At 44.9% G+C, this 17,984-nt stretch overlaps 2 protein-coding genes across 4 annotated transcripts in view; both read left to right on the plus strand.

Moving 5' to 3' along the window:
• The window catches only part of RALB (RAS like proto-oncogene B), a 410,529-nt gene extending 403,215 nt beyond the window's left edge, over nucleotides 1-7,314 (plus strand). The window contains exon 5 of the transcript XR_009745703.1: nucleotides 7,305-7,314. The gene's annotated coding sequence lies outside the window, so the exon portion shown is untranslated. The remainder of the gene's footprint in view (nucleotides 1-7,304) is intronic.
• Nucleotides 1-17,984, plus strand: part of GLI2 (GLI family zinc finger 2) — a 200,002-nt gene that overhangs the window by 146,152 nt on the left and 35,866 nt on the right. For all 3 annotated transcript variants that reach the window (XM_061465155.1, XM_061465082.1, XM_061465233.1), the window contains exons 4-5: nucleotides 12,506-12,708; nucleotides 14,405-14,596. In XM_061465155.1, the coding sequence (XP_061321139.1) occupies nucleotides 12,506-12,708; nucleotides 14,405-14,596 (395 nt within the window). The remainder of the gene's footprint in view (nucleotides 1-12,505; nucleotides 12,709-14,404; nucleotides 14,597-17,984) is intronic.

Genomic DNA, 17,984 nt, shown 5'->3' on the forward strand with positions numbered 1-17,984 from the left:
AAATAATCCACTGCACCTGAGCAGTTCTGTTTTTTCATTCCCAGACCACAGTACAATGGCCCTGTGTTTGCTTTTTCCCAAACTGGAGAGAAATGTTTAAATACAATTTTGTGCTGAGTTATTAAAGCCACTGCAAATGTTTTCGTTAAAATTTGAGTATGTTTAATATCCCTTCTCTTGAATTTTAAGTAGAACAACACTTGGTGACTTAATTACCCAGCAGCATATTTTTTTTAGATTTTTACCTCATATTAATAAAATAAGTGTTTTTACATAGTTCCAACCTAAGCACATCTCATTTTACTAAGTGCATCACTTAAAGGGCACCCAATGTTAAAACCTTTTGGCTAGCCTGAGACTTTACGTCATGCTGCACACTGAATCTCATAGTGAACTTTATCCTATGCAAAAATAAATTCTTTTCTTTATCCTTCCTGATAAAATGCTTTTAAAAAATCCCATAGCTCTCATGTCATTTTAAACTGTCCCCAAAACATATCTGCTTTCATTGAGGTTATATTCAGACTACCTAGAGCTCTACCTCAGACAGGCTTTGGCTGCTGCTGTGAAAAGAAATGGCTATAACACATGAGTTGGGCACTTGCAGTTGACCATGCAAAGATTGCAGCTGCCTCTTCCTTGGGTCTGCATAGTTTGAGGGCTTGGCAGAGTGTGTCTCTTAGATGCCGTAACAGGAGCATAAGCTGGTGTCTGGTGAGATGAAAGAAGGGTGGGTTTTGAGGGTTCTGGTGTGATGAGAAACCTCCTGTTTCTGCTCCCAGTCCAGAAGTATGGACCATTACTAGAACTGTTAGTGTGAGGCAGGATGTCTGGGGGTCATTGCCAGCACTGATGCTGTAAAAAAACCCAAACTTTTTCAGGCAGCACCCCAAACCCAGCTGCAGTTCCCTGGAAAGGGGAGGATAAAGAGTGACTGTGCCTCTGCTACTGCTACATTTAGGATGGAAACAGCTACAGCAACTTGGTGTCAACCTGGCACTTTGGGGAGTTAGATGTGACATCTAACATTGAGTTGAAGTCATTTAAGGCTTGACTGGCGATACTGAATTTCGTACCCTTACCCAGTTGAGCTTAGTGCCCAGCTTTTCCTCAAGCTGAAGGAAGGCTTGGGGTATCTAAAAGTGGTGTGGGGCACTATGCTGGCAGAAAGGCAAGTGGCCAGGGGAATTGAGGCCACAGCACAGCCATAAAGACAAACATTACTGGAGGGTAGTGGTATGGTGATGAACTGTGCTGTGCTCAGAGCTCCTCTCCTGCCAGGCTGGTGAGCACCAGACCCACTGGACCCTGATACAGCCATGGCAGATGCACATGCTCTTGGTCCTCTTGGCAGGCTCTTGGGCCTCAAAAGGCTGTGTGCCTGTGTGCTTCCTTCTCCAGCTAAGACAACAATGACTCTTTGAAATGTTTTTCTGCATTTGCATTTACAAAAGCTGGTTAAACCTTTTTTTAAAAAATCTGATAAGTAGCAGGCAATTGAATTAACCACTGTTGACTGTATTGCTGTCTCTTAACAAACTCCATCTGTATGGTCTCCCTTTGTAGACACAATTTTATAACTTAATTTCCCTACCAAAACATCAGTGTTTACTTAGTAAGAAATCTGTTCTTTGTCAGCTTAAAACAGTGATTTCTTTATTACCACTCTGCGCAAGGAATGACAGCACAGAACTGGCACTGGAGCAAGTCTGGTTGAGTCTACAGCGTTGTAATGGAAACAGGGTGAAACAAGGGTCAAGTATAATGGCGTTTGTATACGGAAATGTGTCTGCATAAGGAATAGCTGCATGAGATAAGAGAATGAAAGATGAGGTCTGCAGGTCTCCTTTTGCGTGGCAGTGGGAGGGAGGTGTCACCATAGGTATGGAAGATGGGGTTACCTCTGTGCTGGTGTAGTGAAAACGCTTATGTCACATGTGCGTGCTGTGGTGCTGGCTGACATCAGTGGGTGTTGGTTGGCTGGTGGTGGTCACTGATTACTCTGAGAATGTCTCATATGCAATTTTTTGTTGATTTTGGGAAGCATAGGGTCAGTGAAGGGTTTTCAAGCTATTACGGTCCGTGGCCTACAAATTTTCAAGCAGGGTTGTCAAACATGGCCCAAGTAACAGGAGGCTTGCAGGGGTTTTTTTGCTGTCTTTCATGGCACCTGAAGAAGGTTTTGTGATTCCCATGGGTTTGCAAACCACAGACTAAAAAGCAGTAAACTTTCAGCAGTAAACGGCTGGGGGATATCAAATCCCTATTCCTTCCTTAATAAATATGTTATATTTTTGTGTGTCATTGTAGAATGAATAATAGGAGAGCAGCTGTAGAGAATGACATTAATGGATCTGGGAGGAAAAGAGTTTTGGAAGGAAGACTTTTTGGGTGGTGCATGAATGTTGAGATATAAAACACCTCATCATTTCTTACCGTGAGCTGATGATTTGGGGTGTGTGGGCAGCATCCTGGCTCCTTTGAAGTTGGTTGAAGTTGTACAGTGCAGCAAGCGGTTCTGGGGTTTTACCTTTGGACTGGGCTTCTGTTTATTCCATTTAGTTTCTCCTGCTATGGAGCCTTTCTCAGTCTTACACTGCAGGGTAGGGTTCATAGATAAATGCCAGTTGTTTATCACATTCGTTTGGAGAAAGATTCTGAATTATTTGTGTTCATCTTTTCTTGTGGAAAATTAACTCCCAACAGAACATTGTCCAGATTTTCAAAACATCCGTGTTTCATTCTGGTTCACTTTCTTTCTAATGATTAAAAAAAAAAAAGAAAGAAAACAAGAAAACAAGTGGTAGGTTAAAAAGAAGAAATTAAAATTGAAGAGCTCAACTTATTTTTAATTCTCTTATTTTGTACAGAAAACTCCAGACACTTCCAAGAGAAAAGCTTGGTTGGAATAAAAAGTGGGTTTTTTCAGTCATATAAGTGAAAAACTTTTACCTAGTTCTGCTCTTCACCATATAATTGCTTGCTTTTCAGAATATTCATGGCAAAAGAAAGGATAGTTAGATCAGCAAGCCTGCTGGATCAGATCTTACATTACATCTTGAGCTCTTTGAGTGCCATTAGCATTTCCTTTTAGAAGTGAAGAAATATTGACAGTTTGGTAGGTTATCTCGCATTTTACTGCGTGTTAGGGCACTTCAAAGTCTTTATGTAGTGATGGGAACTGTCATGAAGTGGATGTGAAAAGGGCCTTTGGTCCAACTAAACCTGTCAGCAAGAAGATTTAGGGCAGATGGTTATTATTAGAAATCAATGTATTTATTATATATTGTTCAGGAATATTTCCCTTTGGAGGTTGCTGTGAGTGCTGTTGCTGTTTAAGATGTGTCAAATGCCAGTAAAATTAATTCCTGCAGAAAACCCAGGGAGCCCCAGCTTAAAGCTTTGCTTTTATAGGAATGAACATCTTTTACCTCTTTGTGTTGTGATGAACCAGAGGCAGGTACACATGTAGTATGCCAGCAGCATACCTAGCATGTGTGTACATGTATGTGTGAGATGTATTTGCAGCTACCACAATCACCTCTACTTGCAGAGTTCCTCTGACTGCTGTGTCTAGAAAGGCTTTGTAGAGATCTGTGCTGAACCTGTTCCTGTTTCATTTTATTCCCCTTTGTTAACCACGGGTTTGTGGTTACTTCCAGTTTAGCTACAACAGCTTACTGCTGCTTAGAGCAAGCACAACTTCTTTCTAAAGCCTGAACACCAATGCTTTTCCCCTGTAATTATGAAAAGAAAAGCAGGACATTTCAGGTTTATACGTTTATAAATAGTTGATTTATACATTTATAAGTAGTTGGTTGTAAGTTTTCCTTCCTTGGTGTCTTGTTTATTTATGGGATTTAAGTTATAGGACCTTGGATCATGGGAAGAGGACATTCCCAATAGGAAAGGAACTTATTAGCAGCAACATTAATGCTGGAAGTCACTGTCCTGGAACAAAGATTAATTTTCCATTCACCCCGTGATATACAGCACATTCCAACCAAGTGATTTGGCTATGGTCTTCTGGCATAACATTGTTTGCCCTTTCCCTGACATTTTGCATATAAAGAAAAGTTATGAGCTTCTTGGGCATTCAAGGTACCAGGAAATGCAGGAGTCTACCTAATTTGTTAACATGAAATTATAGATGTCAGACACAGACTCTGTTAGTTAATGTTGGTTAGAGTAATGCTGCAGCCAGTTGATTGTATTACAGTCATGATGAAGAGGAATGGTCCTTTTTTGCTTTTCTAGGATATGATGGGTATAGAGCCAAGGCAGATTTAAAATGTAATGAATGAATAAGCATTTTCTATGTTTTGCCTGACTCTTCCATGAGCTCCATTCCACACCACTGCTGCAGTGTTGCTGCCACTGACTTTCCCTCTTCCCAAAAGGGTAGTGCTGGCGTAACATGGAAAGGGACTTTTCAGAAGTACTATAGGAGTAGTCTTTAAAATGTTAAACCCTTTTGTAGCACTTGAATGTTATTTCCTTCTAAGGGGCAAAAGCCCCACCCAGAAGTAGCATGACAAGAAGACAGTAGGCAAGGATCAAAAATTAGGATTTCCTCCCCATGCACGTACACTTCGCATTTGTTTTCTCAAGCTCGGTGTCTTCACAGCTACAAGCAAAGTATTCACTCAGAAGTGCTAATAGCCTCAACATGTGTCCCAAGGGAAATCAGTCAGATGCAGAGAAATGGCTGTGTCACATCCAACACATCTTTCCAACACCCATTTCACACATGCCCTAACCAGGGCTTAATCCTCTTGTGTCTCCCTCAGCTTCCTACTCAGCTCTGCCATCAGGATCTGGTCCATGTCTACACCTCTCCCATCTCTTCCTCCACTACTTCCCACCTTGCCTGGTCCTCCACACCTGCCATGCCACTGCCCAGCCTTCATTCCCTGCCTGCCATGAGCCCACAGTGTTTTTGACACCCCAGCTCTCAAATTTTGTGGCAACTGGAATCAAGTTCTCATGCATGGTGGTTTTCACTTGAGGTCCACATTGCCTCTAGGTTTACATCGCTCCTTTCGTCAGTTGCTGAACTACTTTCATTGGCTCTTGCACTTTTACCCATTCTTTCTTTCATATCTTTTCTCTCACTCTCCTTTCCTCTCTCCCCGTCAGATACCTTTCTTGAAGTTCCCCTTCTTAAAATGCGCTTCTCCTCTGAAGGCTTTCATCATTAATCTCTCAAGAAACTATCTTAGAGACTCATCTGCTGTGCTTTGATTTATTCGTTGTGGGTTTTTTTTGGCGGGTATCTCACAAGAACTCAGCTGGCCATGCTTCTACCGCCGTCGCTAAAGAAAAGCTTGTGTGAAAAGGTGGGCTTTCAGAACTTAAATTAAAAGATCATGTAAGTAAGATAATTGGATAAAAAAGGATATTAGGATCTGAAACAGAGTGTTTACTTGCTTTGATGTGCTTTGGGAACATATGTTTGCACAGTGGGCTGTGTGGCTGATTAAGTATAAAACAACCCAAGAAAAAATCACCACTATTAAGCTTAAATCAAAGATCTCTCTTCAAGACACTAATTTGATTTGGGTTTGAAGGTCCTGTATCAACTCTAATTTCCACCTTTGATGTCTTGCTTCTTTGTGTGTTGTATAATGAAGGGCAACCTTACTTATTAAAAATTTGCATTTTTCTTCCATTTTAAAAGCAAATATTGATATTGTTGTTCTTATTGTGTTGCAGTTGTGCCTACAAGTGTCAGCCAAAATAGACCTGCATTGTGGTAAATGCAGCATAAATACTATAAGAAACCATATGTGGTTAGAAGAGTTTCTAATCTGAGGACTGATTCCTGTACTCACACTCCCAACTTTGCTCCCTCCAGATGTTGCCCTTGTCCCCACTAAAGCTGCCAACAGCCTGGGAGTTTTCATCTAAATTCCAGCATTTTTGGTAGAATTTAGATTAAAAAAAAAAAAAAAGTTTCAAGCTCTAAATAAGCCAAAATACTTTTGATTTTATTGATAAAAATAGTAACACTCTTTATTAGGTGAAATTAAATCTTTTGTTCCATTTGTTCTTGGTCTTAGGCATCTTAAACGTAGGATTGAAGTCAGGTTTGTTTGAAAACAATGGTCTTTTGAAAGGAAAAATGAAAGTTATTTACCTGTTTTTTTCCCACTTTTGAAGTAAAAACATTTTTTTTAATCTGAATCAAGTATATGAAATTGACCTCATATGCTAGAAGTTTCATTAAATCTTGAATATGTTTTTCTAAGGGATGGAAAAAAGTTGTGCTAAGAAATTGGTCCCACCGATAGGTTATGATACTGTTCCCATGCTGCAGAAAGGAATTTGCACATTGGAGACCTGTTGTGGTTGGTCCTGCCATCAGTGGCAGAGTTTTCTTTTGCTTCAGTGGTACAAGGTTAGATTTTAAGTTGTGAATTTTAAAGGTATTTAGGCATCTACCATTGCCAATAGATGCAGAGAGGGCTTTTTCATAGTGTCTACCTAAACCCTTCTTAAAGCAGTGCCCTACCACAAGTCCACAAATAAGGGATTTTATATTCAGATTTGTGTCTTTTAAGGCCCAAAGGAATTGCCTCAGTTGTCTGATCTGACATCTGTGATATTGGCCATAGAATTCCCTCTTTAATTTCTACAGTGGGAGAAATTACTCTTTGCTACTATTAAAACTCCAAACCTTGTCGTACACTTAGAACCCATCTTTTAGAAAACCACCTAGTTTTGCTGTAGTCGTGCAGCAGTGATGAATTTACCACTTCCATCCATAAACCTGTCCAATGGGAACTTGCCCTCGCTGTTAAAGTCTCTCTTTTAATTTTCCATACTTTCCATGCCTCAAAGCCATAGTTGAGGGGAAAGGAGAAAACAGGAACTGCTCGAAACATGCCTGTTAAGTTTATGCATTGAAGCTGTAGCAATTTTTGTCCAGCTTCACAGTCTCCATAACCCCATTTTAGAGCTGAGAAAATATGTGAAAAAGAAATAAAAATACTTGTGCTGAACATCCCAGCAGGGGAGGGCTGGAGCTTAGCAGTGATGTCTCTTGGGTCCCCATCCCGATCTCTTCCTAGCAGGACACATAAGCTGACGTCTTCGAGTTCATACGTCCTATATTTGAGCATCAGGTCACTTTACTGGAAAATTATCAGCTTGTTGCAGTTCTGGGAGAACTGGGAAGTGTGGGTGATTCCCCACCACCTCATTACCAGGCTGCCCAGCACCCTCTGGCAGTGGCTGATGTGGAGATGCAGCTGCAAGGCAGCTCCAGCCTGCTCCTCCCAGAGCATCCTCTTCTCCCTGAGCCAAAAAAATGGGAGAGGGAGGAGATCTTTGTGAGTGATCAAATGCCGTGTGAATTTGATAGTTGTGGCCCAGGTTTGACCTCTGAAACGTACTTTGTTTTGAGGGACCTTGTACGATTTGATCCTGAGGGTACCGCACAAGTGTCACGACCTCTCGCCCTTCCTGTTGTAAGGGACTTTAAATCAGAAATAAACAGAGGTGAAGTTGAGGGGCTGTTGAGAGCTGTTTAGACTGAATTGTTTAGCATGAATACTGGGGCATTTTAGGTCTCCTGCTGGAGCTTTGGCATCTCATATGTAGAGTGTCTGCCATGAACACAGTCAATTTTCAGGCATCCGTATGCTTCTCCTCCATCTCCTGCAGGCATTGGGTGGTGTTCTGTGTACACAGGACTTGCAGAAACCAAGCTAGGAAGCTTTATTTAAAGCAAAACTAAAGTAAGGATTTTTATGTGGGGTTTAGATGGGATTGCTGGCTTTAAAAACTTTTTTCCAGTAGCAAAACTGTATCAGGATATGATACCCCTCCCCATGAGCACCTCTGTTCTTAGCTTCCATCTCCGTGTAGCAGCTATGCAGTTTTTTTATTGTACAGCAAAACAATTGCCTGCAAGTGTCCATATTCCATTAAGCATATGGAAAAGTATTCAGCTCTTTGTTTTCCACTAAATGAATATATTTGCCACGTAAGTATTAATTTAGACTAGTCATGGGACATTAGTGCTGGTTAATTGTCCCCATTTTTCTGGAGTTTATTTACCCAATGGAGATTATTTCAGAAATATGCTACTTCTTTAACTGTTGCATTCATTGCTGGATGCTGCTTGCAGAGGCTGTAGACCCACACGCAGCAGCAGGGAGATGGTGTCACATCTCTCCCGTGCAAGATTTTGGGATTGTTCATGTATGGCCACAGGGGGAGAGCAAGATGAGAAGAAGTCACCCCAAGGACGCTATTCATAGCAGCCAGCACTGGTTTTGCCAATCCCTGAGGGATTTCCCTTCCCAGGAGGCCAGCGCAGCTCCTCAGGCACAGTGCTGCCTCCACCATGAGACCATGAGGATCCTTTCTCAGCATGGCATCCAGCTGCAATGCACCGAGCACAGCATACACACCTATGAGCAGTGGCATTAGAGACAGGCGCCTTCTGGCTCTCAGGGCACACACAGGGACACGCTGCTCTGCCCCACTGAAAACTCCAGGCTGAATTTTTTTGCCTTGCTTTCCAAAGAAAACCTACCAGCTCCTTCCCCAAGACTTTGGGATGAGACTGCAGAGCTTCAGACAAGCTCCTTTCAGCAAAACCCAGGCAGCAGGAAAGTGAAGCATATCCATTTTTCCTGATGTAGGGCAGTTAACAGGTGATCGGTTCCTGGGAAACCACCAAGAATCTCCTAGTGTCCTACCAGCAGTGTATGTCACATTTCAAACACCAGTAGCTCTCCTTGCACTGGTGATGCTCCTCCGCTGCTGTGTGTACCCACTGCCCTACAGTCCTCCTCTGCAGGGGGCTGGAACCAGGTAAATAGTGCAAGGATTTCTGCTTTCCAAGGGGAGTTATCCACTGCACCAGTAAAAGCCTGCTATGTAAAGCCTTCGTCAGTGTGAATGCACCCAGCATCATCAGGAGGCTCTGCAGCCCTTAGATGGGGTAAGGTAATGTCTCCCCCACCTTAGTGTCTCCCTCTGTTAGAAAGCAGGGAAAGGAGAGCCTCTCCTGAGTGGGGGAAAGAAATGAATCCATGCTCACATGCTTCGTCAGAGATGCAAATTGCTCTATAAGTTGTGAACATTAATTATAGAGCATGGGCTTCTCACCAGAGCCGCAGGGAAAGCAGGTCCCCAGCTCCCATTAAATTTAATGGCGTTTGGACACCCAATTCCCTTAGCCTATTTGAAAACCAGAATCCCAGTTCCTTCAGAAATATATGTGGTCAGGTGAAATCCCTCATCCCACTGCAGACAGCGAGATTTTCACAACATTGGCTTCAGCAAAGCCAGCAGCTCTCCCCCAGTCACTGTGGTGCTTTCCTTATGCCATAACAGAATCTAGGGAAAGAGTGGGGAGTGATACATGGATAGCAAAGGTCTGAACGGGAAGCTCTGTGGACAAACTGAGAAACCCAGATCTGGCACCATGGCACCATTGCACAGGCTGGTTCACCACAACAAGCTGGTGATTGCCCTGCTGTGGGGTTTGGGGCATGGGAATGAGGAGCTCTGCTTGCCCAGAAGGTGAGCTGCATGTTGGGTAGAGCTGCTCAGTGTCGCTTCATCTCTCATCTATGTAAGCCATTACCTCTAAAAAGCGTCAGCTAATTGTTCTCCTCTGCCAGGAGAAGACCTGTGAATCTATGGCTGCCTCTCACTGTGTATTTGCAGGGTGCCAATGCAATGGCACAACGTGGGACTTGGGGATTAGATGAGAAATAATGCCAATGACATGAGTGGGGGAAAAAATGGGGGAAAAATCAGACATCTGGGGAGTTAGGAGCAGGGCATCCCTCTGGCCAACTGAGCCGTTCCTGGTAGACAGCTACTGGAAGCCATGCTTTTGGGACAGGCTGCAGCATGGGAGGATGCCTTGCTGGAATTGTGGGTGTACAATAGTGAGAGGTGATCCCTGACTGGCAGGGCTTCCAGGAGCCAGGCCTGGCTGAGAATACTTCTGTTCTAGTCCACAGATGGAGAGATGGGGTAAGGAGAGGCTTTAAGCAGCGCCATAAGGAGAAGCCTGTTCTCCACCCCAGTCTTTATGCAGAGGGCCAGCTTCATGTTAAAACACCACCCAGCTCTCCCATCTGGATGCATTTTGGGTGAATTCTTGATCTCTTTCCCAGTGTTACCTTTTTGGCCAGGGTGGAGTTTTCCTGTTCTGAGGGACTCCAGCCTTTCTGCCCAATTTAGCATGGAGAAAATGAACAGCAAACCCTTCATATTGTTATACACATTTTAGATGTTGGCCTCACAGTTTGATCAGTAGAGGCTCCGAAGGCTCATAAACCTGGTAATACATAGTTTCAAGACTGCATCAAAGAAGTTCACAACCCTTTTGGGAGAAGCTGTGAGTACTGATGAAAGAGGGAACTTATTGTATATGTAAGAAAACTTCTTTCATGGCTTATGTATTAAGGCAGGCTCTGTGGCCCAAGGAAGATTGGGGCTGCTTTTAATTTACATCCCCCCTCACTTATATTAAGGCTTCATCAGAAGAAAAATTAGTCAGATGTTTTCTTAATGACATCATTTTTTTAAATCCTGTTTCATTTTTTCCAGATGAGGCGGTGGAGATTATTAGAAATGAATTGAAACTAAATCTGGAACAGGGACTTTGATTCACTTCTCCCTCCTCCCCGGTAGAAATAAATTGGTCGGCTCTATGCTCAGCCGCCTTTATTAGCAGCCTCGACAGAAAACAGCCCCGGCAGCCTTGGCTGAGCTTTCCCAAGCTTTGCCACCGCAGTGGCTGACGTCATGGCGAGGGGCACGGGAGAGGGATTGGGAGAGGGACTTGAGTCGCCCCATAATTTTGGCAACGAAAGGCCATGGCAACGCAGGTGGGGAGGTTGTGAGGTCTGAAGCAGCCATGCCATCATACGTTTGTGTTTCAGTGCCATAAAGGAAAACAGGCTTGATGCTGGTGGGTGCTACTCTAGTGAAACCACAGTCTGAGTCTGACAAGCATTTGTGTTGCTCTGTGTGTGCATTTCCCCAAGTCCTTTACATCTGATAGGTTTTCAGTGCCTTGTGTTTCACACCAGTGAGCCACAGAGTGTACTGCTACAGGAAAGTACTTTGGACTATAAATATTTTTAAAGGCATTTAATTTACTGCCCATCAGCAGAAAGTGTTCAAAAAGCCACAAGGTTTACTAAGTTATCGGAAAGACAGAGGAACACAAGGAAGATCAAACAAAGACAAACGTGCTTGTAAACTGCTGAATAAGTCTGCAAAGCTTGTATTGCATTTCTGTGTGGTTTTGTTGATATGTAGGTATTACAGATAATTTAAAATGCACCTGACGTGTTGATGAGGCAGGGTGGGACTGAGATCCTGAAGTGCAAGTGGCATGTCTAAACTGCTCAGACCCTTGTGTTTGTGGTTGTCTGTGCATGGAGACACAGATCTTACATGCCTTTGTTAATGGCATATTTGGGTATTCTTAGGGAAGGACCTTTCTAATACTGTCTCTTAGCTCAGCCCTCATCCCAGATCACTGACCTCCACAGCCCTGAATCCCCATGGTCTCGCGTGCAGGGGATGTGGCCCATGAGGTGCACACCTATCTCCCTCAGCTTTGCCAAAGCACCCAGCCAGGCACAAACATTGTCCCTGCTGTGACCTGTGTCTGCCACCAGCTCCGCTTCAAGCAGTCTGTGAGTACAGAGGGAGCTAATGTAAAGCAGATTTTGCTCCTTTGTTTTGCCTAATGACAGCTCTGACTCTTTTGGCATCTAGCTCAGATTTTCTGCTTCTCAGGTCAGGTTGTGTAACTTCTTCTTCTCTCCTTGCACCCTTTGTGGTTTACCTAAAAGGCTGGAGGGTACATCTGGGAGATGTCTGCATGTGTTCTCTTCCATCCTTGCTCACCCTGCAGAATCTTCTTAAGTGCCAAAACATGCCTGTGACTATTTTTTTGTTACCTGCTGAATCCCTCAGCATTTACTGACTTCTTTCTCAGGTAGTACGTGGCCTGAGGAAGATCTGAGGGATTTAACAGAGGTGGCCCCCAGAAAGCACGCAATAAAACCTCTCATGAACTTTTGCCCTCTGAACTGTACCGCCGACCTGTCAAGGAGGTTTGTGCAAGCTGTGATGGACGCAGGCAGGGAGGGCTGCTCTGCCAGCGCTGGCCGAGCCACGCATGCTGGGCCAAGCAAAGAAAGCATGGCTTGCCTCGAGATCATGTAAGTACTTTTTGCGCCATTTACATCCTCTCACAGGCAGTTCTGTCTGGGGATTTGTCTGCACGTGGCAGCACTAAACATCTGAATACCCAGGTGCACCGAGGAGCTTGCAAGTCCTGGCTTTGCCTCGAACATCTTCATACAGCCAGCCTCCCCATGTGAGAAGATGGAGTGAGATCTCCAGCATGGGGCATGCTCTGCACAGCCCCTTTTCACGACAGCCCAGAGGGAGAGCCACCTTCCACAAATACATGTGGCACGTGTGGCACGGTGTGTCTCTGTTTCCTTCCCAGGCCTCCTCCTCTGAGTGGCAGCCCTGTCATCTCTGACATCTCCCTCATCCGCCTGTCTCCGCACCCTGCCGGGCCCAGCGAGTCGCCCTTCAGCCCACCACACCCCTACGTGGCACCCCACATGGAGCACTACCTCCGCTCCGTCCACGGCAGCCCCACACTCTCCGTCATCTCTGCTGCCAGAGGCCTCAGCCCAGCTGACGGTAAGACACTGTGCTACTGGTACTGCAGCAATTCTGTAGCTCACCAGCACTGAAATCCCCCAAACCCCGGGGATTTACAGCCGCAAAGGCTCCACAGCTGCTCTCTGAAGTGGGAGAGCTGTCTCTTTTTTTTTTTTTCTTTTTTTTTTCCTCTTTAACTACACATTTGTTTTGCATCACTGCACTGAGAAAGCAGAGCGTGAGAATAGCTATTACCACTGGATCATATTATAAATATTTTGCTTAAAGTACGTTCCTTTCTACAGCACTCTCAGCTTTCTTATGAGCTTGCCTACTCTTATGTCCCTACTGGGAGCTCTGCTTTCCCCAAGGAGGGTCACATCTCTCCAGCTGCCTGGCCTGGCTGGGATTGTTCTTGCCAAGATGAGGCAATGCTGGCTGGGTTATCCCCCATTGGCTTTGTGTCTTGGGGCAGGATGGCTCCTGGGTGAAGGAAAGGAGCCATACTTTCTTCCTCCTTACTCCTGAGCTGCCCTGCAGCAGTTTTGAGGGGGAGCTGGCACTGGATGCATGCAGAGGTAGTGATGCTCTCCTAGCCCTGGCAGACCCCCTGCTGGGGAGCAGGGGACAAAAACGGCCGAGCAGGGAAAGGGGAAAACACACAACTCTGCTTTCATTGGGGAGGTTCAAGTCATGCCTTACTTCATCAGAAGTGTTTCATTACACAGTTGCAGGCAGCAGGCTTAGTGCCTAGGGAGCAGCCAGGGTTTGGGGGCAGTTTCTGCACACCAAGCAAACCCCAGCATCTCTTGGTTCCTGATCTGCTGCAGGGGCAAGCAGCCCTTCTCCACTGCAAAGCGAAGCACACCAGAGAGTGACAAGGCCCCCGGCTTAGAGTCTGGCAACAGAAAACTATCTTCAGTGTCTAAAAAAAACATCCCTAGAGTGATGGGAGATGCATGCGTCTTCTTCCCTCCCACAGAACGTCATCTACAGTCTGAGCTGCCTGCCACGGAGAGGTTGGATGGCTGGTGTGCGTGTCCTCTGCCCCATCCCTCTCCTTCCAAAACCAGTTTCGTTCTTAGCTGTAAAAAAGAGGCATTGTGTTTTGGTTTACTTTTCTTTTTTCTTTCATTTTTATTTTTTACTTTCTTTTTTTTCTTTCTTTTTTTTTTTTTTTGTAAGGCAGTGGTAAATAAGTTAATGGGGCAAGCGGGTGGGGAGGCAGGTTTGAAAAATTACAGCTGGGAGAAAGTGAGCGTAATTGGCTTTGGCAGCCAAAATGGTTTTATGCTGCCAGACACTAAACCTAGCTCTATGCATTAGACCTTGGCTTTAATTTCCTCACGCTGCTATCGGGAACTGGGCTACATTTGTCTTTCCTTCCTAATAGGCAGGGATGTTAATGCTGACAGGGTTACTGCTGCCGGCGGGCTGGGCCCTCTCCCCCCTCCCTGGGGTGCCGGCTGTGTCCAAACGGGAGGATTATTAGAAGGGGGAACGAGAGATTGTTTATAAATTTGCGGAAATGGAGGAATGCAGAGGCCCCAGCTTAGTTTCTTTTGTCCGCAAAAGCACGCCCAAGCGCACGTCACGAGAGCCCTACGTGGAGCCGTGCGGCCGGGGCTAGCGGGGGACATGGGGGGAGACAGGGCTGCCAACGTCAGCGCTGAGGTCTAACACTGCGGTGGGAGCCTTCTCCCCATGTTTTTCTCTTTGCCTGTGGTTCCGGCAGCAGCTCACGAGCACCTGAAGGAGCGAGGTCTTTTTGGGCTGCCCCCACCACCACCAGGAGCCAACCCTGCCGACTACTACCACCAAATGACGCTGATGGCCAGCCACCCGAACCCCTATGGGGACCTTCTGATGCAGAGTGGGGGAGCAGCCAGCACAGCCCACCTCCATGATTACCTCAGCCCTGTTGATGGTGAGTAGTGGTCTGTGTCCTCCCTGGCATGGCTGGAATTCTGGGGCAGATGGATGGGGCTGTCCTCCAGGTGGAGGTTGCTACAGGTGGTAACTCTGCCCTGTTGAAACCCATGGGTGCTACACTGTAATTTTTGGCTTAAAAGGTCACCTTGTTCCATGTATATATGTATAAAATATACATAGTTTTAAAATATGCGCATTGTGGCCTCTTTGGGAGGATAGCATGGCTGCTGTATGGTTACATGGGCTGGTCCAGTGACCAGGGCATTGCTGCCATTCCACTGCTTTGGCCATGGCTGACCACAGTGCACCTCCATCTCTGGCTCCCCATCTCACCCCATGTTTAGCCTGGTTGGTGTCTGGGGCAAAGACATTTCCATGCATTTCCATGCACAGCTGTGCGGCATGATGAACCTCTCATCTTGGTTGGGACCTCTCAGGTCCCCAGGGATTAAAGATATGTTTACGGGGAGCCATAATGGAGGGGATATGTTAGTACTTTGTGGGACAAAAAAACTGCAGGAATGTGGAATTTATGCTAGTACAGGGCATTCTAAACCTAGAAAGTTCTTGCTTCTGCCTAAATGAAGAAGAAATAAAACCATGTTAGGCACTGCGATGCTGAGTCACCCCTGCGGCCTGACCACCTCCCTGGTGAGATGGGTAAAGTCTATCTGGAAGCATATGTGAAGCACAGATGATTTTCAGAGCTGTTAGAAATTTCTTTCCTATCACTTTATGGCACATCTCATAAGAACTGGGGTTGCACAGATACTACAGAGGGCAGTTTGGGGATTATTTCTTGCTGCAAGAAACTTGGCTCGACTTTCAGATCCTGGCTTCTGTTTCCTGCGCTGCCTTCTGATTTGCGTATGGACCATTACAATTTTTGGAGTGGAGATCTGCATCGTTTCATTACAGCTTCAAAGTTTCTGTTGTTGAGCTTTCAAGATGAAAGACTTTGTGGTCTTGCTGTTTCGTAAAGTGACTGGTTTAGAATGATAAAAGCTGTTCTGGCTCTTCAGTGATGGGGCTTATAGATATTTCTAATAAAAAAAAAAAAAAAAAGAAAAACCCAAACAGTTTCTTGTCTGCAGCTGTTGTGGAAGTTTTACCTCAGTAGTCATTTTTGCTGCCAGTTGCTGGATTATTCATGAACCCGGATTCCAGTCAGAAAGGGAGAGACATGCTCCTTGGTACCATCCTGCCTCCGACACCCAAATTTATACCAGGCTTCTCTGCTACAAAGCAGCTGGTCAGTAAGACCACTCTGTCTTCCCTTCAAAGAGTTAATGTCTGTGGTTATAACAGATGGGTGCAAACCAGCACTGCCAAGTTCTCCTCGGACTCATGAACAAGACTCCTTCCTCCTTTCCTCCTTATTAGTCCATCTCTGACCAGCAGTGCCTCAGTGAAGTGCCAGATGAACAGCCAGTGAAGGAAGCAAACACAACTGTTTTGATGCTAATGCAGGCTGACTTTAGACACACCAGGATGCTTGTCCTCTGGTTTGTTGAAGATCAGTCTTTATCTGAAGTCATCTGAGATACTCCCGTTGTCAGAAGATTCTCTTACTGTTTGCCTTCTGAAAGTGGCTCACATATTAAAGGTCCTGGTTTCATGTGGCCAAGCTCATAACCATTATTTACTGCGAAGCCAGGACTCACCAAGCATTTATTTTGATCTTTCGGTCAAGCTTTGTTGGTGAGTAACTGGAAAGCCTTTTCTGGGCCTTCACATGCTCTGCATGAGATGAAAACTTTCAAATGTCGTTGAACATGTGACAATGAGACACTAGAAGGATACTTTTTAAGAATGTGAAGAGGAGCAGCAGCCCAGTGCCAGTCTCTGGTCTGTGTGTTTGGGTTTATCCATCAGCTGGATTGAAGAGAGAATTGTTCAGTTTCAAGATGGAAACTCGAATGGATGTCTCTGACATGCTGGATGAGGAGCCAGAGTCTCCCTCTCTTTTTAGAAAGTCACTTCGAAAATTTAAATCAGCAGGGCCTAAGTAAATAAATAGTTGAATAGATAATTTAATAAAGCATTTTCTTGCGGTGATTTTCTGAGACAAGAATATCAGTAGCGTGCATAAAACCCCAGTGAGTCACCACCTCAGCATCTGTCTTTCAGAGAGCCCTCTTCTTCCCAGAGAGCTCTAGAACATAATTAACTTTACAAGAATTAGTTTGCTGAAAATGCAGGTAGCTCCTGTTAAACCACACACAGCACTATCACACACCTGTGGTAACACTGGCACCTGCAAAGGAAAAAGCAGCAGATAAGCATATATTAAAACTGGCCTATTCAAAGTCACATCACCTCCAAACATCTGCAGACCCACGGGAGCCCTAGACTGTATGGTAGCACTTCACAGGCATGTACCTGGGCCCTTCTGGTTGCTTTAATTGCGTTTGTTGGAGAATTTCTCAGTGCCTCCATGTTTTTCAGTGTTTTTTTCACCCCATCAGGTGTCTATGGTCAGGAAAAATAATAGGACATAAAGGTCAGCTTGAGCTTGCTGGTACTGACCATGTGTCTGCTGGGTGTTTAAACACCAGTACTGCTGGGTGTTTAAATGGTGGTTGAGCTAGAGTGCAGCAGAGCTGCATCTCTTTGGCAGGGTTTTCACTGTGCAGCTAGAAGTACTTATACCACGAGAGTTTAGACCAACTTTCATGCAGCAGACTGCTGGGGTCTTCAGTCCAGTTCCAATGGTGACTGAATTACCCTTCAGTTAGTTGTCATGTTTCATTCTGTCATCCAAACAAGGACTCTAAATCCAAGAGTGGAGTTTGGATCCAGGCTTAAATCCATTTTCTGGAAAGCATACACTTTCAAATCAAAACTTAACTGCTTTCCAATGTCACAACATTGCTGATGGGTCACCTCTGAGACTATACAGGATCTATTCACCAGATCAAAACTATCTTTTGCATTTCTATTCTAGAAGTGGGTACCACATGGCAGATTATTCCAGATGACAGAGTGGTTGCACAAGAGCATCCCTGGGGCAGTAAAGACTGGTGAGGAGCACAGGTGAACCTGGAGATAACTACAACTTTCTGAGTATGTTTAGTACATCCAACTTCTTTTTTTCCCAAAGCACAAGTGCTGCTGTGATTACCCACAGCCCTTCAGGAGGTGTCTTTTTCTCTCAAGAGGAGTGTATCCAGGGTAACTCAGTGCTTGTACTGTTATAGCCCTGTACAACAGAAGATGTCAGAGTACTGTACAAACTGAAGCTACTTCATCACTGGAGACTCTAAAGAGAAAGACAAAATGATCAGTGAACAGAGCAGTGGCAGCTCTAGGAATAAGATCCAGGTCTTCAGAGTAAGACTCTCATGGCCAGAATGGGAAGTAGAGATTGTCTTTAAATGCAG

Source organism: Pezoporus flaviventris, unplaced genomic scaffold (assembly GCF_033815535.1).
Source record: "Pezoporus flaviventris isolate CSIRO_AGI_PZ_B2104156 unplaced genomic scaffold, CSIRO_AGI_Pfla_v1 ptg000001l, whole genome shotgun sequence".
Lineage (NCBI taxonomy): Eukaryota > Metazoa > Chordata > Aves > Psittaciformes > Psittacidae > Pezoporus > Pezoporus flaviventris.